The 22097-nt window shown below is 45.1% G+C and overlaps 2 protein-coding genes across 8 annotated transcripts in view; one reads left to right on the top strand and one right to left on the bottom strand.

Moving 5' to 3' along the window:
* Positions 1–919: 919 nt before the first annotated feature.
* Rab19 (RAB19, member RAS oncogene family) lies at positions 920–13145 on the bottom strand. 6 transcript variants are annotated; one of them, XR_003711532.1, is made up of 6 exons: positions 12990–13132; positions 10844–10956; positions 10538–10750; positions 4960–5143; positions 2620–3600; positions 920–1187 (listed from the first exon to the last, which is right to left on the bottom strand). XR_003711532.1 is itself a non-coding variant. In XM_028768401.1 (6 exons), exons 4-6 carry the CDS (start codon positions 10736–10738, stop codon positions 3332–3334), a joined length of 654 nt encoding a protein of 217 aa, XP_028624234.1. In that variant the 5' UTR covers positions 10739–10750; positions 10844–10956; positions 11684–11753; positions 12990–13132; the 3' UTR covers positions 2715–3331. The 6 variants fall into 6 exon arrangements, 5 of the variants coding, with proteins under 5 accessions (XP_028624234.1, XP_028624236.1, XP_028624235.1 ...); XM_028768401.1 differs by lacking the exon at positions 920–1187 and adding an exon at positions 11684–11753 and having other exon boundaries at positions 2715–3600; XM_028768403.1 differs by lacking the exon at positions 920–1187 and adding an exon at positions 11684–11753 and having other exon boundaries at positions 2715–3600; positions 13006–13132.
* Positions 13146–16342: 3197 nt separating this feature from the next.
* Slc37a3 (solute carrier family 37 member 3) overlaps positions 16343–22097 on the top strand; it is a 45513-nt gene continuing 39758 nt past the window's right edge. For both annotated transcript variants that reach the window (XR_003711525.1, XM_028768360.1), the window contains exon 1: positions 16343–16433. The gene's annotated coding sequence lies outside the window, so the exon portion shown is untranslated. The remainder of the gene's footprint in view (positions 16434–22097) is intronic.

Here is a 22097-nt window from a genome sequence, read left to right as displayed (position 1 = left end):
CCTTCCTTCCTTCCTTCCTTCCTTCCTTCCTTCCTTCCTTCCTTCCTTCCTTCCTTCCTTTTTGTGACCAGGCTGGGCTAGAACTCAGAGAGATCTGCCTGCCTCTGTCTCCCAAATGCTGGGATTAAAGGTACATGCCATCCCTTCCCAGATTTTAAATTTTTGTTTGGTTTTTTGTTTTCAGTTTTTGGTTTGGTTTGGTTTGGTTTGGTTTGTTTTTTTTTTTTCAAGACAGGGTGTCACTATGTAGCTCTGGCTGTCCTGGAACTCACTATGCTGACAAGGCTGGACTCGAGCTCACAGAGATCCACCTGTCTCTGCCTCCCGAGTACTGTGATTAAAGGCGTGCTATGGTGCTATGGCTAGATTGTTTAATGTTTTTAGATGTATCTTTAGTTTTATGTGTGTGTGTTTGCAGCGAGTACCCACACGTGTGGGTGGGTATCTATGGAGACCAGGAGATGTCAGATCTGGAGCTGGACTGGTTGTGAGCCACCTAACTTGAGAACGAGCTCAGGTTCTCTGGAGGAACAACACACATTCTTAATCTCCGAGTCATCGCTCGAGGCCAGAAAGGAGAGTTTTTGAGTTAGTAATAGTGTACAACTGTAGTTTCAGTACTTGGGAGACAGAAGCCAGAGGGTCAGGACTGCAAGGTCCTTTTTGGCTACACGGGGACTTCAAGGCCAGCCTGGGCTCTATGAGACTTTCTCAAAAAATTTAACTTTTTAACCTATTTAACTTTGTGTTCATTTGGAATGTTGGCACTTAAACTCAGAGCCTATTGCATGCTAGGCCAGTGTTCTACCACCAAGCCGTCCATCTCCCATCCACCTCCCCTAGTTGGTTTTGTGAATCTGATGCTTTCAGACCTTTCTATTTATAGTAAGAGGGTTTCAGTTACCGATATGCATAGTACTGCAGCCAAAGCCTCCTGTCATTTAATGAGCAAGTTGCTTAACATTACTTTGTTTATACATTGGGAGACCAGCAGATCTCAAGTAAGAAGCATCGTCCATCTCTGCAGTGACAGTTCCGAAAATGAAGCATCTCCTACACAGGAGACGTGCCACCCGATCTCATGCCTCATATCCCCAAGTCACGATCTTGTCCAGAATGTTTGGCACTAGTCATCCACCGTTCACACCGGACCTTCAGCAGACTGCGGCAGTGGTCCATCCACATTGCTGTAACGAAATACCTGAGGCTAGGTAACTTACAAAAGGGAAGTGGCTTATGTAGCTCATGGGGTAAAGGTCATGGTGCTGGCCCTGCTGAGAGATGCATTTACAACATAGCATCTCAAGGTGCATGGTGTCACAATGCCAGGCATTTGAATTTGAGAGGGAAAGATCACACAGTGGACCAGGAAGTGTCAGGGAGAATGACCCAACCTGCTCTTTTTGTTCTCAGGGCTCCACATTAAAGGATCAAGCCTCCCGGGGAGGAAGCAGGAAGTGAATCCTTTAGGGGGCTTGAAGGAAGACCCTAACCCCTCCCTTCCATTTTGTCTCCCACTTGCCACGCTGCCACACAGCCTCCTCCTGCTGTGATGAACTGTGCCACCCCAGCCCACGTGGTGAAATCTCTGAACCTGAGTCAAAATTAACTTCTCCTCCTCACAACTTGATCTTCTCAGGGACTGAAAGCTGATGAATACCCAAATTCGGAGGGAATGCCCCCAAGAACCTGTGTTCTAGGAAGACATCATGGGTGGGCCTGCAAGATGGCTTAGTGGGTGATGTCACTTGCCACCAAGCTGGGTAATCAGAGTTCAATCTCTGGCAGCCACAAGTATACCATAGCGCTTATATGTGCACACACATTCATGCACATATGCAAAAGAAAAAAAATACATAAAAACTATGAGTTTCTCAAAAGCTTGAGAGAGCATGTGTAAAATGTCCCCGTTTGTGCAGGCAAGAACTGGGAGAGACAGCCTTTCTCCATTGTTCTTCTTACTCTGCAATGGTAGATTCATTTCTGGATCTATTATGAAGGTCAGAATTCAGGTTACCTCATGTCTCCAACTGTTGGCTAAGGTCAAGTTCTCGATCCTACCTAATGTCTTTAGGATAAGCCTGAGGACAATCAACGTAAGGCCTTCAGGATGTCAGGAAGAGAGAGGGAAGGACCGAGATGTCCTGAAGAACAATTGGCTTCCCCAACCAAGATGTGAGTGCTTTTGGAGAGAGCTCTCTGTCTCCTGTCAGTCCTTATTTTAGCTGAGGTGCTAGGAAGAAAGCAGGGAAAGGGGGGAGCTGTGGTATCAGGAGGCAGGGAGGGAGCATGGGGAGAGACTTCAGCTAGTGGCAGCTTCCCTCCTGCACTGGAGTTGGTAAACTCGGGTGTCACCCAACTCTGTCAGTCACAGAGGGCAGTCATTAGCCTTTAGCTGCCAATGCTTCCATCACATTTAGAATGTAGCCAGGATGGCCTTCAACTTGTCATCCTCCAGGCTTTACTTCCCAGACGCTGGGATGACAGTCTCATGCCGCCATGTCTGGCCCTCCCTTATGCTTGAATCAATTTGTTATTAGTTTTCATTTCTTTATTTTTGCAGTGTTGGGGATTGAACCTAGAACATTATACATGCTCTAGCACTGAGCTGCACCTTACCCATCTTTTGTAGTTCTGAAAGTGGGGGCTACTCCACTGCAAGAAGGCATCAGCTGCTCTCTGACCACATCTTATGGGAGGAGACACAACACTGGTTTCCTAGTAATGTAAGGACAATTTAATTTCAACACAGGACTTGACTTCTGTACAGAAGATAATTTGATGTTTTAGGAATTCATGGTAGGCATTTCTTCCATCCTGTGGTCAATCATTGACAGGGGAAGCCAGTTGCATCTGCCTCCTGGTTCCTGACCATTTGGCAAGAAGGTGTTTCTGGCTTTTAGGTCAGCAGGCCTTGCTCCTCAGGAAGAAGACCTGGCTGTGACTGCTGGGAAGCAGGCTGGCTTTTCATTACAGGCCTTCCCCAACCGTGCCTGGGCTGTTTCCAAATCTAGAATGTTCCAAATATCCTCTCTGCATCTTCCTGCTCCCCACACTTAACTACTGTCTTTGTACAACAGAGAAGCAAACTCCACTATAAAACAGCTGGATTTGGGGGAGACAGAGACCAGTATGAGGAAAATCCATCCCAACCCTCTTCCTCCAGGGCCTGAAGTCTTCATTTCAATATGAGTTCTTAAGGACAGTGGTGTCCCCTTTCCTCAAGAGTCTGTGCTGCCCATCAGGCTAGGGGTAAGGCTCAGCCAGCAATGCTACTGGGAGACACTGGCGTCTGCATACCCTGGCTTTTGTGCTGGCCTCCCACCCATGTTCAGCAAGTACAGCGGGTGCTCTCACTGGGGACATGGGCCACAAGAACTGGGCTGGAATCCTGGGAAAGCCCTTGCTGGGCACTCTCCCCGTACAGGTGCAGGCTATTGCGGGCAATTAACTCCTTCGCCATGAGCACAAAGACTTCATCTATGTTTCTGGACTCCTTGGCGGATGTTTCCAGGACAGCCAGGAGACCATACTTCTCAGCCAGTGTGCAGGCATCCTCAAACAGGACATGCCGATTCTCCCACAGGTCTGATTTGTTCCCTGTGGGTGAAAGATGTGTAAATGTAATGAATAACAGAGCCTGTCTTTATCCAAAGTGAACCTTCTTCCTCCTCCCCTTCCCTTTTCTGTCTTTGTACTTAAAAGGGTTTAAAAAAATTATTTATTTATTTATTTATTTATTTATTTAATGTATGTGAGTACATTGTCGCTGTCTTCAGACACACCAGAAGAGGGCATCAGACCTTGTTACAGAGGGTTGTGAGCCACCATGTGGTTGCTGGGAATTGAACTCAGAACCTCTGGAAGAGCAGTCAGTGCTCCTAACCACTGAGCCATCTCTCCAGCCCCTTAAAAAGTTTTTTAAAATTGCATTTATTTCTTGTGTTGGAGTGCAGTGCATTCACATGCCACAGCACATGTGGAGAGGTCAGAAGTCAACTTTCAAGAGTTATTTCTTTTGGGGGATTGAACTCATCTTAAGCCTTAGTAGCAGGCGCCCTTATCACTTAGTCATCTTGCCCACCCAGTCTGTGTTCTTTGAGACAGGTTCTCATGTTGCCCAGGCTAGTCCGAACCTTGTTATATAGTCACAGTCCATAAGGTGTTAGCCCAGGCCTTCCTATGCTCTACAGGACGCCAAATGTACCAGATGTGAATCTGGCAAATCCTAAACTCTGAGATATCTGTTTCTAGCCACCATGCCCAGCCCTTTGATTGACATTTTAAGAAGAGAAATTCTGTATGCCCAAGACCTTTATAAAGCTGACATCAGTATAATCTACCACAAGAAGTTGCCTTCTAAACTCTACTCTTTTTAGAGACAAGGGCTCAATGAATTTGGACCTCACTGCTTTGGATAGAATGGCTGGCCAATGAACTCGGTAGATCCTTCTGTTTCTCCTCCCAGCGCTAGGTTACAGATGTGTGCCACAGCGCCTGCCTTTGGCCTTGGTTCTGATGATCTGAGCTGATGTCCTCTGGCTTTTATTTTTGATTTTTTTCGAGACAGGGTTTCTCTGTGTAGTTCTGGCTGTCCTGGAACTCACTCTGTAGACCAGGCTGGCCTCGAACTCAGAAATCTGCCTGCCTCTGCCTCCCAAGTGCTGGGATTAAAGGTATGTGCCACCACTGCCCGCCCTGTCCTCTGGCTTTTAGAACAAGTACTTTGTTGACTGAACTATCCCCCCACTCCCACCTTTTAAAGAGAGTTTCACTATCTCTTCCTCATGCTACCCTTGAACTCTCAATTTTCCTGTCTCACCATCCAGAGACCTGGGATTACATGACTGCCCTCGCTCTCAGACTCTCAGGACTCTCATGTGAATCCACAACTGAGGGACGCAAGCCGAGCACCAGCAGGGTTGGGTCAGGAAGATAACTGCGTGGAAAACGTCCTACCGATCAGCATGATGACCAAGTTGGCGGCTCCATATTTTTCTATCTCATGGATCCAGTGGGGGACAGATTCGAATGTGGACCGCCGTGTGAGGTCATAGGCGATGATGGCTGCATGGGCACTCCGGTAGTAGCTTTGGGTGATGGTACGAAAGCGCTCCTGGCCTGCTGTGTCCCACACCTGCATCTGCAGAAGGACGGAGGCTATGACAGGAGTTCTAGCAGCATGGACTTTCCTTCGTTTAAATCATCATACAAACAGTTTCCCGTGGGCTGGCAAGATGGCTCAGAGGGTAAAGGTGCTACTGCCAAGTCTGATGACTCAAGTTCAATCCCTGGGACCTCCTATTGAAGGGAAGGAGCCAACTTTGGCAGGTTGCCCTCCTTTCACAAACACACAGTGGCAGGCGTGCTGGTACAGCCAGAGGCACACACTACACATAAAAAATATAAGTTTTTTTTTTTTTTTTTTAAAGAACAAATGAATTCTGGGATCTTATTTCAACCCCTTCAGATTCAGTAGGGACCTGCAGGGATAATATGTGCTCTCTGGTTTAGCAGTCACCCTGAGAGTCTCTTCCACTGATGGAGGATATATTTATTCCTGAATCTTTTCTTTTGACTCTTGACCTCAAACATCCCTTAGCCTAGATTTTTGGATTCATATTTCAAGTTTACCCACTGGGAAGAACTCTGGCAAAGGGGATGGCATAGGCTGAACTGCATTGGTTTTAAAAGACTGTGGGGAAAATTTAAAAGGCTGCCTCAGCGGTGTGGCCCCGGAGGGGCTTCCACCGCTGTGTCGGGTCCCACATTCAGTGGGGGTGGGGGGAACTCTATGGTTCCAGCGGCCTGGAGGCCTTGGCGACGACAGGCCCCAATAACATGAGGAAGTCCTTGGTTCCAAAAAGGTTTATTGTCATGGCGGATGATAGATGGATCTAGGCGTACCCCCCAGAACTCAGGGCAGTCCTGAGTTATATACAGAGGGAGAAAGGGGGAGGATTGGGGGAGGATCTGGGGGAGGCATGTTTAATTTGCTCTGCCCTCTGGCCTTCATTAGTATGTAAATCCCTAGGGCCTGAGGCCTCTAGCCTGGCCTATGTAATTCTATGGAGACCATGACTGCTTTTTCAGGATCCTGGGTTCTGGGGGGCACCAAACTCCTGCCAGTTCTCATGTAGAATCCCACCCAGAATCTACAGAGTCTCGGGGTTCTAGGCACCTGCTCCACCATGATCCAGGATACCCTTACACAGTCCCACAAAGGACCACTCAGAATGCTCACACTCTGTAGGACCCTTACACAATACTTTCCAGGTTATTGTCTGAGACATCAATCACATCAGCACCAACTCACACAGCTTCCAATAAAAATTAATCTAGAATCATTTTATGTGCATTTTGCATGCATGTATGTGTACACGCACGCACGTGCACCTGCATATGTGTGCCTGGTGTCCACAGAGGCTAGAAGAAGGCATCAGATACCCCAGAACTGGAGGTGAGACAGCCTGAAACTGGAGGTAAACTAGAACAGATTGTTGTGAACGGCCGTGTGGGTGTTGGGACTCAAACCTGGGTCTTTTACAAGAGAAGCAAGTGTTATTAACTACTGAGCTGTCTCTCCATCCCTGTGTATACATTTTTGTTTTTAAGATAAAGTCTCATATGGTCCAGGCTGGCCTTGAACTCAGTATCCAGCTGAGGTTGTTCTGAAACTCATGATCTTCCTGCTTTCACCTCCCAAGGGCTGATATCATAGCCATGAGTCTCTATGCCTGGCACTGCTCACCATATATGTCATACCATTTATGTAAAAATTGATCCCTGCCGGGCGGTAGTGGCACATACCTTTAATCCCAGCATTTGGGAGGCAGAGGCAGGAGGATTTCTGAGTTTGAGAGTTCGAGGCTAGCCTGGTCTACAGAATGAGTTCCAGGACAGCCAGGGCTACACAGAGAAACCCTGTCTCGAAAAACAAAAACAAAAAAATTGATCCTTAACCTGGTTTGGTATCTGTAATCCTAGCTACTCATAAGGCCGGGGTAAGAGGATCACAAGTTCAAAGCCTGCCTGTACTATAAAGCAATTTCAGTACCAGCCTGACTTAGCCAGACACTGCTTCAAAAGTAAAATATAAAAAAAGGCTAAGATGTAACTCAGTGATATGGTGTTTCCTTAACACGTACAAAGCCCTAGTTACAATCTATGCTATCAGAAAAAAATGTATGTCTAGGGGTTGGGGGACCATGTGCCATGGTGTATGTGTGGAGGTAGGAAGATGTAGAGAGAATCTTTTGTGAACTGTATGGAAGCATCACCTGTCAATAAAAAGCCCTATGGCCAATGAGCTGAGACAGGAACTAGGGGGCGGGAGTTCCAGCAGAGTTAGAGAATAAATCTGGGAGAGTCAGGTCTGAGGGAGATCTGCCTCAGACTCTGAGGAAGACTGTCATAAAACTGAGGACCAGATATCCAAAGATGTGGAAGATATAGAATGATTTAAACATTAAACAGGTTAAATAAGTAATTACCTAGTCAGGGAGCAGACCAAGGCTACTGGCATAGGCATTTATTAATAAATAGTCTCAAAGTTATCTCTGAGAACAAAGTGGCTGGGTAGAAAGCCCACAAGTACAAGAAGACAACTTGTGTCCAGGTCATCAGGATTGGTGGCAAGTGCCTTTATCTGCTGAGACATCTTGCCAGCTCCTCTCCCCTTTTATCTGTTAGTGAAAAATGGTTAACAGGGCACCAAACAGGAGAGAATAGAAAAAATGAGTCTTCCTACACTGGGATTCAATAATTATTAAGATTTTCCTTTTTGGGGATTCCCTTGTACTGTTCTTTGATAGTCAGTCCCTTCAGCTGAACTTACGTTAATACACAGTAGCTGCCTTCTTCTTTTTTTTTTTAAAGGTTTTATTTATTTATTTATTTATTTATTTATTTATTTATTCATTACATGTAAGTACACTGTAGCTGTCTTCAAACACCCCATAAGAGAACATCAGATATCATTGTGGATGGTTGTGAGCCACCATGTGGTTGCTGGGATTTGAACTCATAACCTCTAGAAGAGCAGTCAGTGCTCTTAACCATCTCACCAGCCCAGCTGCTTTCTTTTTTAGTTTTTGAGACAGGGTCTCTCTAGGTAACCCTGGATGGCTTGGGACTCACTAAGCAGACTAGCTGCTGTCTGTCACATTTCCTGTCATCCTCCTGCCTCTGCCTTTGGAATTCTGGACTTACTACTTCTCCAAGCTACAAATAGACATTCACTTACATAATAACCATTCCAGTATCACTGCCAACAATTTCCTGATGTCATCTAATATTGATACCATATAAAAATTCCCCAATGATCCTAAAAAATGTCTTAAATGTTACTTATCTGTCTGTCTGTTTATCTATTTATTTAGAGGCAAGGTCTCTATGTAGCCCAGGCTGGGTTCAGACTTGTGATTCTCCTGCTTCAGCCTCTTCAGTACTAGAATTACAGGCATGTGTTGGCTTGCCCCGCTATCTTATAGTTCTCTGGGAGTAACAATAGGTGTTTACCCTTATTATTTATTACACTTTATTTATGAGTTCTGTGTGCGTGTGCATGTACACGATACACACGTGCTTGTACTTCTCCGTAAGGCTCACAGTCAGCAAAGACAGGATCCGGTGAGGTGAGAATGAAGCTTGGTCCAGCTCGACCCAGGTAGTCAGTGCTGAGCCAAACTTCTGGGGTCTGACACCGGGTTGTTTATTTCAGCCAATATTTAAGCACAGCACAATTTTGGGGGAAAAAAAAGTTTTCTGATGACAATTAACTCAGTCCTATGTGTGCACCAAAGCTTAAGACATGTTTACTTAGAGATTTTTTACAAAGTACAAATAGGCTTCTTCCATAAAAGTGGGCTCTGTTGACTTACACGCAGTGTTCAAGGTTTAGGTTAGGAACTAGGGAGGATGACAAAGATAAACACAATGCCCGTGGGAATCAGGATTGGTTTGGCCTAAGACATTATAGAAGTGGCCACGCAGTGGTGTCATACACCTTTAATCTTGGTACTTGGGAGACAGAGGCAGGCAGATCTTTGAATTTGAGGCCAGCCTGGTCTACAGAGAAAACCTGCATTGAAAATAAAATAGAATTAAAAAGTCACATAGGTCACTGTAGAGTACAAGTGACATCTCTCATAAGGATGGGTTTAATGGCCTTAGAAGCAATGCTCAAGATTTAGGGGGAAAGGGTCTGGGATAAACAAATATAAATACTGGGGGATATGGGTGAAGCCTGGTTCCGCAGATAGCAAAGGGTCACAAGTTGTAAAGTATCTCTTCTTAGCATTCCAAGGGGAAGACAGGTAAACAACTCCTTCTTTTGACGAGGTAAGCCTGTGCATTTAACTTTCCTGGGTCCTCCATTGCTTATCTGTGAGCATAAGGACCTCCTGCCCTCTAAACAGGTGTAGGTGAGAGCAGAGTTTCTCCCACTAAGTAGGACCCAGGGAAGGAACTCAGGTCACCGGACTAGGTAGCAAGCCGACATGGTGGGACTGACTTTGTCCTTACAAAATTGATGAAGTGAGTTTTTTTTCTGGTCTGTGGCCACTTTTTATATTTGGTCATTGTGTTTTGTTTGTTTGTTTTTTTTGGTCTGTTTATTTTATTGATTTACTTTTTTTTTTTTTTTTTTTTTTTTTTTTGGTTTTTCAAGACAGGGTTTCTCTGTGTATCAAGACAGGGTTTCTCTGTGTAGCCCTGGCTGTCCTGGAACTCACTCTGTAGACCAGGCTGGCCTCGAACTCAGAAATCCGCCTGCCTCTGCCTCCCAAGTACTGGGATTAAAGGCGTGTGCCACCACCGCCCGGCCTTGATTTACTTTTAAAGATTTATTTATTTTATGTATATGAGCACACTATTGCTCTCTTCAGACACACCAGAAGAGGGCATTGGATCCCATTACAGATGATTGTGAGCCACCATGTGGTTGCCGGGAATTGAACTCAGGACCTCTGGAAAAGCAGTCAGTACTCTTAACCACTGAGCCATCTCTCCAGCCCCCTTGTCTGTTTATTTTTGAGACAGGATCTCATACAGCTCTGACTGGCCTTGAACTCACAGAGATCCAATTGCCTCTGCCTAAAGCTACATGTAGCTCTGATTATTTTTGAGACAGGGTTCTTATTATGTGGCCCAGGCTGGCCTCAGCCTTTTTTTCTCAGTCTTACACTGGGATTATGGATATGTACCATGACATAGTTGCTAGTCTTCCTCTTAGACGTTTATCCATGTTCTTTTCATGTTGCAAATATTTCCAGTTTGTCAATCCTCTTTTTACTGTTTATCCTATATTTGGACTGTAGAAATTATGACCTTTAGATAGACTTAGCGATATCCTCTTTTTTTTCCCCCCAGAGCTGAGGACTGAACCCAGGGCCTTGCGCTTGCTGTGTGCTCTACCACTTAACTAACTCCCCAACCCCAAGCAATATCCTCTTTAAGGCTTCTGTGTTTATACCTTACTTAAAATGGGGACTCTGGCTGACTAAAGCAATAGAGCTACCCCTGGGTCCGCTCTCACCTTCACTTTCTTGCCATCGATCTCGAGGGAGCGCACGGTGAAGTCCACCCCAATGGTGTTCTGCTGTGACTCACTGTAGACTCCAGACTTGAAATGCTGAACCACACATGTCTTCCCCACATTGGAGTCCCCAATAAGGATGACTTTGAACAAATAGTCCACATTCTCATCCGCTGTTCTGGCTGAGCTGGAGAATTGCATGGCTCTGGCTTCCTAGAACAGAACCAGGGAGGAGAGACAACATTTAGAGGTTTTTTTGGGAGCATCTACCAGGCTCCAGGACTGAGATTATCTTTACTTTCTTGCCTTAGAAGAAGAAAATCTACATCCGTTGTGGCTTTCACAGAGCAAATATTCTCGTGGGTGAAGGATGCCAGCGATTGGTCAGCTGTAGAGAGTTGCCCCATAGATCCACAACCCTGGAATAGGTGGACACCAAAGGCTGTTCTTTGATGGGAATAACATGTAATCAACCCACGTGTCTGTGAGTATACATGAGTACAATGGCCGAAGAGGCCAGAGGGACTGGGGGCCTTGGAACCAGAGCGACAGGCAGTTGTGAGCTTGAAGTGGATGTTGGGAATTGAACTCAGGTCCGCTTACCCTCGGAGCCATCTGTCCTGCACCCATGTGGTCTTTTTATTCTAGGTAGTACTCCCCATTTTTCTCAACCAGGAAATTAAAGTTTTGAGGATATTCCAAATTAAAACTGTAATTAGAACAATAAGTCAAGGACATGTGCGGTGACACACAACTTTAATCCCAGCACTTGGGAAGTAGAGGTGCGTGGATCTTTATGAGTTCAAGGCTAGCCTGGTATACATAGCAAGCTCCAAGATAGCTAAGGCTGCATAGTGAAACTCATGGTTGTGTGTGTTTGAAAGAAAGCTATGGGAAAATTGAGTATGAAAAAGAAAATAATTTATTAAAGGTTTCTAATGATGGTATTTGCTGAACTTTATCAGAATTACTTATTCCAGACCTGCTATATATGTATGTGTGTATATCTATCTATCTATCTATCTATCTATCTATCTATCTTTAATTTATAGGGCTGGAGAAATGACTCAGTCGTTAAGAGCATTGGCTGCTCTTTCAGAGAACCCAGGTTTGGTTCTTACTACCCACATGGCATCTCACAATCACCTGTAACTCCAGTTTTAGGGAATTCAATGCTGCCTTCCGTCCTCTGTGGGCACTGTATGCATGGTGGACACTGTATGCATGCAGAACACAGACACATATTCAGGCAAAACATCCAGACACACCAGATAAAAATAAATACATTAGAAAACATTTATTATTATTATTTTTTATCTCATGTGTGTTCAAGGTGAATGGCAGCCTGAGGAGGACACATGAGGTTGACGTCCGGCTGCCACATGATGTGTACACACAAAGAAAAAAATAAGACAACAGATACACATGTGCATGTTTTCCAGGTGAATCTGATGAGGTTTGAGACCCATCAGTCAATACATCAATCATCTGAAACAACTGCATCCCGGCTTTCAGCGTCTTGTTTACTGTCTTACTGTGCTTACTTACATAACTTCAATCTCAAGGACCCCTATTTCTCTTCAGTACAATTGTGCGTAGTACAAGTGGCAGCTCTACATTCCATGAACTGAAACCTGTCTCCCTGGGATTCCTATCTGTCAATCTCAGAGTCCCCCTTGCTTTGCAACACATTGAATTTCTAGTCCACATAACAACTCAGCAGATATTTGAAGCAGCAAGCATATCCCTGAAAGAGCAGGTACTTAAGCATTTAAACCGTCCTTTACATATTTAGTTAGGTCTCTCCACCAAATATCTCATGAGACCAAAACACCCCTTTGATGATTGGAGTTGAGTAAATAAATTACTGTAAATAAATGAGGTTGAGTAAATAAATGAGGTTGAGTAAATAAATTACTCCCTCCTTATGACACCTTCATTTCTCCCTGATTTTTTTTTTTTTTGGTTTTCTCTGATGTCATAGAAAAAAATCTCATGTCTATATTGACAGACATATAAAAATGCACACAAATGCTCATGTCTATTTTGGCAGACAAATAAAAATGCACACAAATATCCAGTCTATATGTAGAAATCAAACACTTTAAGGAGGTAAGGAATGGTTTAGTACTTCTGTTTGGATGTCCCTGAAATCGCACGGAAAGCTGATCCAGCAGACAAGAGACACAATCAAACCAGTTTTTTTTCTTCTTCCGCGTCTTTTCAACTGAAGAAAGTCATTCTACTTCCGGTATCCTATCACTGTAACTTGAGCTGAAACCTTGTTTCCAACTCCCCTCTTGTTTTTTCCTCTTCAAAGTGCCCGGGACTCCACAAAAGCCCCCTTTAAGCTAGCATATAAGCCCTGCAAGGAGAAACCAGCCGGGTCCTCCCAGACAAAACCATTCCACAACCTCGCACCCTTCACCTCCTGGGTCCACCTGTTGCTTACCTGGGCACTCTCTTACCTCGCTGGTGAGCAGGTAGTTTTTGCTTTTTCTTCGGTTTCCTCTGTAGCCCTCAGTTGTCCTCTTCTTCCTCTTGCCTTGCAGCGCGGTGGGGACTTAAGTTCCGGCTCTTGGCAGCAGGTTTGGTGGCCAGAGAAAGCGAAAGGGAAACAAGGGCAATCCCTCCCACCTGCAAGGAGCCTGAAACCCCGAGGTGAGGTGCTGGCTAGTACAGGGCCCAGCGCAGACAACTAGCTTTCCTGCCAGAATTCATCAGATGAGGAGAAAGCACAGAGAAGAATTGCCTTTCACTCAACTGACACCCGCTAAGCCACCCCGTTCCTTCTTTTGCTCTGCATCCTTCAGCGTACATCCTGCCTGATACGCTTGTTTGGCTGGACTTGAGAGGCTGTTAACTGAGATGACAGCGACTTAAAGGAGGATACTGATCTGGGTCTTGAGTGACTTGTTTTGAGAAGTCTCTGGAAGAAAGGAGGTGCCCAAGCAACTTAAAAAAGTAAAGCAAGGGTCCACAAGATGTCTCCATGGGTAAAAACTGTCAAGCTTGACAGGACCCAACTATTGGCAAGTTGTTTTCTGACCACACATACATGCACAAAGACATGTGCACATGCCAAAGAGATAAAAGTAAAATAAAAAAAAAAAAACAAAAACGAAATAAAAAATTCCAAACCAAATAAACAAAAAGGCCCTGAATTAAAAGAACTTAGAGCAGTTGGGGATTTAGAATACTTGCCTAGGAAGTACAAGGCCCTGGGTTCTGTTTCCAGCACCAAAATAAAATAATAGATAAAATAAAGGTGCTTTACTGCATGTGGGGATGTAGGGAGGGAGTGTTACTTAAAAGTTTTACCACACAGTAGAGGCTAATTTTTAAGTGTGAGGAAACCTAGAGCCGATTAGTCCTTGATGCTGGCAGTAAGAGCAAAGATCTGAGGTAAATTTTCTATTCCTACCCAAAGACTCTATCAATTCTAGACTCTATTAATTAACTACCTTCAGGGCCTATCATAAGAACTAGATTTTCAAGTCGGAGAGATGGTTCAGCGGCTAAGAAAGCTTACTACTCTACCAGAGGACTTGAGTTCAGTTCTCAGCATTCATATAATACAGGAAATAGGAGACGATTGTCCCTCGTTCAAGAACATCGTGTCTGTGATGCCTTCCAATAACCTTTAAGCTGTGACTCATCTTACCCCAAATCCCACCCACACAACGATTTTTTTTTCCAGGAATATCCCTTTTAAGCAAGGTAACCCCAAACTGGGTTAACTTCTCACTCTATCCAGAGAGAAATACACTGTCGAATGCTGCTGCTGGCTGTGGCTTTCAGAGCCACTGTCATGTGTGTAACTTGGAAACTGGTTGTATGTCAAGATCTATCACAGATGTGTGGGCTGGGGCAGGAAATGAGGACCTGCAATGTCAGTGTCAGAGAGGGGAGTTGTAGATGTTTCCTTTCTTTGTTTTGATGATGATTACTGTTTAAGTCCGTTGTCTCAGACCCAGCCCACAGCACACACATGACACACCTAGAGAGCATCTAGAGGTGGAAAGCAAATGTTAAATAGCCCACCGGATGCCTTTCTTCTTAACTTTTATTTTTTCAATTAATTAATTAATTCTTAATTATGCGAATGGGCGTGTCTCTGTGGGTGTGCATGCCATATGTTGGGTGCCCAAGGAGACCAGAGCATGCCATAGGATCCCTTGGAACTAGAGCTATGGCAGGTTGTGAGCTGCCTGATATGGGCGCTGGGGACTGAACTCAGAATCTTCAGAAGAACAGCAATTGCTTTTAACTGCTGCAACCTCTCCCCACACCTCCATCTCCTCTTCTACTTCCTTTTAAATCCACATGTGGAAAACTGAAATGGGTACAATCTGGAAGTCTTCTTACTAGGTTTTACTTTTTGCCCACATCTTTTACCTGAGGCGCTTCCCTTGGCAACCTAGGTGGGTGTGTCCCTCCCTTACCTGACCTTATCTGACTCTCCCTCCTTTTTCTTCTCTTACAGTGTAAGGTGTTTTGCTTGCACACGTGTCTGTGCACCGTGTGCATGCCTGGTGCTGGAGGAGGTCAGACAAAGGCATTGAATCCTTTGGAGTTACAGACAGTTGTGGGGTACCATGTAGGGGCTGCAGATTTAACTCAGGTTCTCTGGAAGAGCAACCAGCTCTCCAGCCCCTCATTATGGCATGCATCCTAAGCTGTAAAACAAACAAACTGATGTCTCTGTGTTGGGGTTTGGGGCTGCTGAGCTACTTTTAGGTGACCCTAAGGCTTTCTGCTTTAGCTTATTACTGCAGCATCTCCTCCACTGGGGGATCTTGAGTCTCTTGCTGTGGCTTCAGTTTTCCTAACCAGAACCCTTCAGGGTTTTAGTAAAGTTTGGATAAAAGTTGATATGCAAATCAAGAGAAGTTTGGTGGATGCCACTAATGCCTTAAGATTAACTGTGAAATGAACCCAGGTCCAGGAATCCCCCCAAAGCAACATTTATCATGCTTGACCACATCGAGGTGTTTCTGGAACCTGCTTACATGCATGTTTTGTGTTTATCATGACTTTTGGAATCTTGCTCTGAGTGTTGGAAGTGTAAGGAAGTGCTCTTATTACCTGGTCTTGGATATCCTGAAAGAGGAGATTGGGTGGTAGCAGGGGCATCTTTCTTCTCCTCCTCTTCTTTATCTTCCTCCTCTTCTTCCCTTTCCCCTTTCTATTTTTTTACTGGTCCCCCTTTCTATTTTTATTTATGGGCTTTTGTATGTCTGTGTGAGTATGCTATGTATGTGTTCACGGAGGCCAGAAGAGGGCATCAGGTCCTCTGGAACTTAGAGTGTGAACCACCATGGAACCAAACCTAAGTCTCCTAGAAGAGCAGCCACTGCTCTTAACTGCTGAGCCATCTATCTCTCCGGTCCCGTTTTTAAAAATGCACATATGTATGTATGTATGTATGTATGTATGTATTTAATCATCTCTCTGGCTACGCTGCTGGGGATCTTAATATGCACGATTTATTTTGGTGCAATGGCAATGGGGTGCAGAGCTGTGACTACAGACAGGTGTATGAATGTTCTTACCTATATGGATAACTACATTTAATTAAACAATAATCTAAAACAGAATTAAGCCTCCTCGTGAGAAAAATGATCAGCCTAGCTGTTCTTCTCAAATTATATCTCTCATTCATTGCTCTTCTCAGGTAACATTTCTGGACCTAGTCCTCTCCTGCAGGAGCTCAGTTAAACCCTACCCGTGGACTTTGCAGCTCGCGGGTAAAGCGGCACTACAGCTCCCAGCATGCACATGTATGCGAGGTCACGTGAGCGTCCGGAAGCTCTGGCCACATCCCGCTGGGTGAGGTGGCGGCGGGGGCGGCGGGAGCGGAGCGTAGCGGAGCGGGTGCTTCGGCGGGTCTCAGGTGCGAGCCTGGGTGCGCTCGGGTGCTTGGGGTCCTGGCCGGGTTGGGCGCGCGGTGGGCTTCAGGCGTGGGGGGCGCGGGCAGCTGGTGGGTGTGGCGGCTCGGGCGCTGCTGGCAGCTGGCCCCCACAAGACCTCGATCGGGACCCCCGCAGGAGCTCCTGGTGCTGCTGCTGTGCGGTCCTGAGGTTGTGTGCACCTTAGAGGGAGGAGGACATCAGAGAGGGAATGTGTCCTCAGCCCAGCCCAGCCCACGCAGCCCTCCAGGGTGCGGGGCACTTGTTCCCCTCGGCCCACCGGTCTTAGATCCTGGGACATTTGAACTGAAGAAAATGAAGTCCAAGGAAAGGGTTCATGGTTTAGCAAGAGGAGGGCCACGTTTCAGGTAGTGTGGGAGGCTTTTGGATAGGATGCACGGAGGTCAGAGAGGGAGAACGGACTTCGTGGAGAAACTAGGGTTTTGTTTTCTAGTAACTACCACGACTTCAGTTAAGGAATTCGGTTCTGCTTCTTATTCGAATGCCAGACTTTGATTGTTCTTATTTGCAGAGTGTGGCCTGTTCTTAATTTTGATAAGACAATGGGGATGTGTCTACTTAGTTTTAACATTTTCTGCAATATGTTAAGCGATGCCGTGATAATTTACTGAAATGTTTAGAGGATGCATAGTTACCAGGGTGAGCCTCTTTAACCATTGCTTGGTATCTTCACACACATTTCTGTTTACAAAACAGTCGCTGATGAAGAGAACGCCTTGACTGCCTTGGTAGTTGAATTATTTCTTTGTCATTTGCCAGATGTTTCCTGTACAACAGACTCTACCCTAAGAACCCAGTAAATCGTTTCATTTAATCCTTAAGTGAGGAAAGCGAGCCTCAAAGAAGTGAAGTAAATGACTTGAACCTTAGTGTCGGAGCTCACTGTGTTTCAGGAGCAAGTTCAGTGTTCATTGTGTAAGGTTCTGGATGAGTGCCTGGTCGTCAGTGAGGATGACATCCCGTTGCAGTGATCATTGGCACGATTAGTTCTTTGTCTGGAGGACGGAGGAGAAAGTAGTTGTCTTTGAATCATGCCCAAAAATAGAAAATAGGGAGAAGTTGGCCTTAGGAACCCAAGAATAAATGGATGTGGTTTCAGGAACCCTGAACCATCTAGATAGCTAAGTCCTTAACATCTGTGGTAATGAGGCAGCTTTAAGAAAAAAGTGTGTGTGTGTGTCTGTGTGTGTGTATGTGTACAAGTGTCAAATAGTCCAGGTAACCACCATTTCCCTGTGTAACTGAAGATGTCCTTGACCTTCTAATCTTCCTGTCTCTGGAGTGCTATCTTGTCCTTGACTTTCTAATCTTCCCGTCTTTGGATGGCGGATAGTGTGCCCCACCATGTCAGGTATCATGGTTGCTGATCAAGCACTCCACTGAACTAGACCATGCTTTTAAGGCAGGCTCTCAAATGAATGTGTGCTTTGCAGCTCTGTAACCCAGGCTGGCCTCATACCTGGAATCTCCCTGCTGGGATTATGGGAGTATACACCTGGGAAGGCTTGAGTTTTGAAAAGAGAAAGGATGTATATGGTACCAATAAATAGCTTTGAGTTAGATGATGAGAGATCAGAAAGCTACTACTGTGTGAGTGCGAGCATTGGCATACAAATGACAGCATATGCAGACCTGTGAAACAGCCAGACCCACCGATCCGGCTAGTGCTTGCCTACAGACCAGCACTCTAAGTACACGTAATCTTTTTACTTCGCACATGTAAAAATCAGATCCTTGGGAGCCAGATGATTGCCAGCTCTGTATATTTGAGGATGTTAGGAAGCCACATTTGTTTATAAGTTGGGCTTTTCCCATCCCAAGCTACATACCAGGGAGATTAAACTGTGGTAATCCTTATTATCATGTTTTCCGCAGCCTGAGGTGTTTTCTCTTTTAACTTTTCCACTTACACATCTGAAAATCCCCAGAGAGCTGACTATGATTATATTTGCAAAGTACCTATAAGCATCCTTGTATCTTATAGGCATTCAACTAAAGAAATCATTGACAAACTTTTTTGGTTTTTTTTTGTTGTTGTTGTTGTTTTTCAAGACAGGGTTTCTCTGTATAGTCCTGGCTGTTCTGGAACTCACTTACTCTGTAGACCAGGCTGGCCTCGAACTCAGAAATCCACCTGCCTCTGCCTCCCAAGTGCTGGGATTAAAGGTGTGCACCACCACTGCCCACAACAAACTTTTTGTTTGTTTGTTTTTTGTTTTTTGTAATCTAAGTGCTCTGGGTGGCCCTGTGGACACAGCTGTGGACTTAGGACAGAGAAAGATACTGTGGTTTTTCTTTTTGTTGTTGTTGTTGTTTTTTAAATTGAGTTTCTAGATGAACAATAAACATGCAAATCGTTAAAGAAACAGAAATGGGGAATAGAAATTATTTATTTATTTATTTATTGGTATTGGAATTTGAACCCACGACCTTGCATGTGTATGCTAGATGGTAGGTCAGGGCAGGTCATCTTAGGGTGGTGGCAGGAAGATTAAGTAAAAAGGTAGAGAGATGAGCTAGAGAGATGGCTCAGTGGTTAAGGGCACTGACTGTTCTTCCAGAGGTCCTGAGTTCAATTCCCAGCAACCACATGGTGGCTCACAACTATCTGTAATGGGATCTGATGTCCTCTTCTGGTGTGTCTGAAGAGAGCGAGAGTATACACACATACATAAAATTAAAAAAAAGAAAAAGATGTATTTAGTAATGGGCTGGGTGTGGAAGCTCAGAGAATGGGGAAAATAAAGAATGAATTCTATTTATTTGTCCACAGGAAGGATGAAGGTGCTATTTCTGAGGTGGGGAATCCCAGGGGAAGATTAAATTTAGAGGAAATAGATCCCAGTTTGGATCTGTGGAGGGCTAATCATGCAGTCAATTGCTTAGTGGTATAAACCTGGGAGGCATTGGTATAAAGCTACAGGCCTGGGTGACAGAGCAGGAAAAGATACTGGAGTTTAGAAAGGGAAGAGAGAAAACTCTGCCTCACAGGCTGAGAAGGCGGAGCTGTTAGGGAAGTGTGGGAGGCTTGCTGGGCAGTGGTGCTTGCCCTTTGAGGTTTGCGGTTTGAATCTGAAAGTCAGCCCGATTGTGTGATTTTTCTGACAGACCTCAGCTGTGAGGATATAGAGAAGGAAGCAGGCCAGGCCTGGGAGAATGGAAGACTCATTGGGGAGATGGCATGTAATCTGGTAAGGAAGCGTGGGTAAGGGAGGAAGGAGCCTGGCTGGGTGAAATGAGTGTTGGAACTTGAAGTATCTAATTCGAGCACTCTGGAAGGCAAGGGTGTTTAGAAAGCTTGTGGGAGTGGATGCCAGGCCTGAGTTTCACCCATGGAGTGAGGCTTCTTGGGGACACAGGCACAGGGCAAGTGAAGAAGACAGGACTGCAGAAGGGTCTTACATGGGGATTCTTTCCTCTTCTGGTCGGTTGCGCAAGCTCGGAAAGCCAAGGGGAAAGGCCTGTAGGGTAGGAGCTGTCCAGTGTGGACGGCTGCTTCTGATAGTTAGTGGACAGCAAGAGCTTCAGAGGAAAATGGGTTAGAGCAGCCCTGGGGACAAGGTAGGCAGGACCACTTGAGGTTTGAAGCAGGTAGCCTGTGATAAGGGTGGTGACTTCTTGAGAGGCATGGAGACAGCCAAGTGTCTGTAAGGATGTGGATTAGTTAGCTCTCTCTCTTGATTCCCTGGTAGGAGGATGGGCTGGACAGTGGTGTAGACTGTGCAGGCTTGGTAGGTACTGTTATATGGTTTCTCTCCTACCAGCCTCTTTTTCATTGTCTGTGGACTTTGATTCAAGTGTTACTAGTACAGAACATTTTCATCTAAAACATATTTATTTATTTATTCACTCATTTATGTATTTATTTATGTATGATGTATGTGTCTGTCTATCTGTCTGTCTGTCTGTATGTATGTATGTATGTATGTATGTATGTATGTATGTATGTATTAAGATAGGTACCTGCCCTAGTCTCCCAAATAAGGGCATTACAGCACTGCCTCACCATCTCCAGCACAAGATACTTTTAAAGGCTTGCTATATTTGGGTTGGAACAAACTGTAAATATCTCTATAGAAATGAAACAGTGGGTCACCCACATAACCCCAGCACTCAGGGGAGAGCCTCTGAGGCAGAGTTGCTTCAAGTTCCAGACCAGCCTGGGCAACAGAGTAAGACAATGTTTAAAGATAAAAAAAGAAGTTTAGGAGTAACAATGTAACAATTAAGGGAAAAAAATAAATCCTAAAGCAGCATAGCATAAGGAGACACGTCTCCAGATGTGTGGCAGGGTGAAGCCGTCTCGTATCAGCATTCATAGTGCATTCTGTTCTTTTCTGCAGAGTACACACACACACACGCACGTACGCACACACACACAAGTACCACAATACACAAATAGAGGCCAGAGAAACAGAGAAACTTTTGTGGAGCTGGTGCTTTCTTTCTTTTTTTTTTTTTAATATTTTATTTATTTATTTTATATATATGATGAGTACACTATAGCTGTCTTCAGACACACCAGAAGAGGGCATTGGATTCCATTACAGATGGTTGTGAGCCACCATGTGGTTGCTGGGAATCGAACTCAGGACCTCTGGAAGAGCAGTCAGTGCTCTTAACCACTGAGCCATCTCTCCAGCCCCCGAGCTGGTGCTTTCTTTTTGCCTTGCACTAGTTATAGTTATCAGTTGGCTTTCTTGGTCATGGTGCCTTTACCTGCTAAACCATCTTCCTGCTCACCTTTGTAAGTTAACTTTTCCTTTTGTGTACATGTGATGTGTATGTGTTGGCTTGGGCATGCACAGCATGCATGTTGGGGTTAGAGGACAGCTTTGAGAGGCTGCTTCTCCCTTTCATCTTTATGAGGGTTTCAGGGATGGAATTCAAAGTCACCAGGCTAGTTCACCCAGTGCCCCTGTTTGCTGAGATATCTTGTTGTGGCCCCATACACACACACAGATCTCTCTCTCTCTCTCTCTCTCTCTCTCTCTCTCTCTCTCTCTCTCTCTCTCTCTCTCTCTCTCTCTCTCTGTGTGTGTGTGTGTGTGTGTGTGTGTGTATCAAAAATCACATTAGTGATTATGAACTTGCTTTAAAAATGCAGAAAAGTGGGTTTAGTGGTTCTGGATCTGATTGATGGCAGAGGTCTGTGTTTTATTTTGTTTTTATGCGGTGCTTGGGACTGAACCCAGAGACTGAATGCCAGGCATGCCCTCTTTCACTGTGCTAGATTCTCCATTCCTGAGATCTTTTCTTTTTTATTACTTAATGTAGCCAAGCTGGCCTGGAACTTGCTCTATAGACCAGCGTGACCTAGAACTCACAGAGATCTGCCTGCCTCTGCTTCCTGAGTTTTGAGATCAAAAGTATAGCCCACCAGCAGAAGCTACTAGCTCCTGCCCAAGACCTTTTTATATTTTTTTGTCTTTTGAGATAGAGTCTGTCTGTGCAACATTAGCTGTCCTGGAACTCACTCTATAGGCCAGTGCTGGCCTCCAACTCACAAAAAATCCATCCACCTCTGCCTTCCAAGTGCTGGGATTAAGAGCGGGTGTGCCACCACCTGGCCCAAGACCAACTTACCTACCTTCCTTCCTTTCCCTCCCTCCCTCCCTCCCTCCCTC

The sequence above is a fragment of the Grammomys surdaster genome, unplaced genomic scaffold, assembly GCF_004785775.1.
Source record: "Grammomys surdaster isolate TR1022 unplaced genomic scaffold, NIH_TR_1.0 186, whole genome shotgun sequence".
Classification (NCBI taxonomy): Eukaryota; Metazoa; Chordata; class Mammalia; order Rodentia; family Muridae; genus Grammomys; species Grammomys surdaster.
The sequence above is the reverse complement of the archived record's forward strand: the minus strand, read 5'-3'. Positions and strand labels throughout refer to the sequence as shown.

Excerpts from the sequence above, each read along its gene's own strand:
- Rab19 (XM_028768404.1), bottom strand. The coding sequence starts at position 10,738 with ATGCAATTCTCCAGCTCAGCCAGAACAGCGGATGAGAATGTGGACTAT. Across the intron at positions 5,144-10,537 it reads TCGATGGCAAGAAAGTGAAG|ATGCAGGTGTGGGACACAGC; the intron begins GTGAGAGCGGAC and ends GTCCTTCTGCAG. Across the intron at positions 3,601-4,959 it reads CTTGGTCATCATGCTGATCG|GGAACAAATCAGACCTGTGG; the intron begins GTAGGACGTTTT and ends TTTCACCCACAG.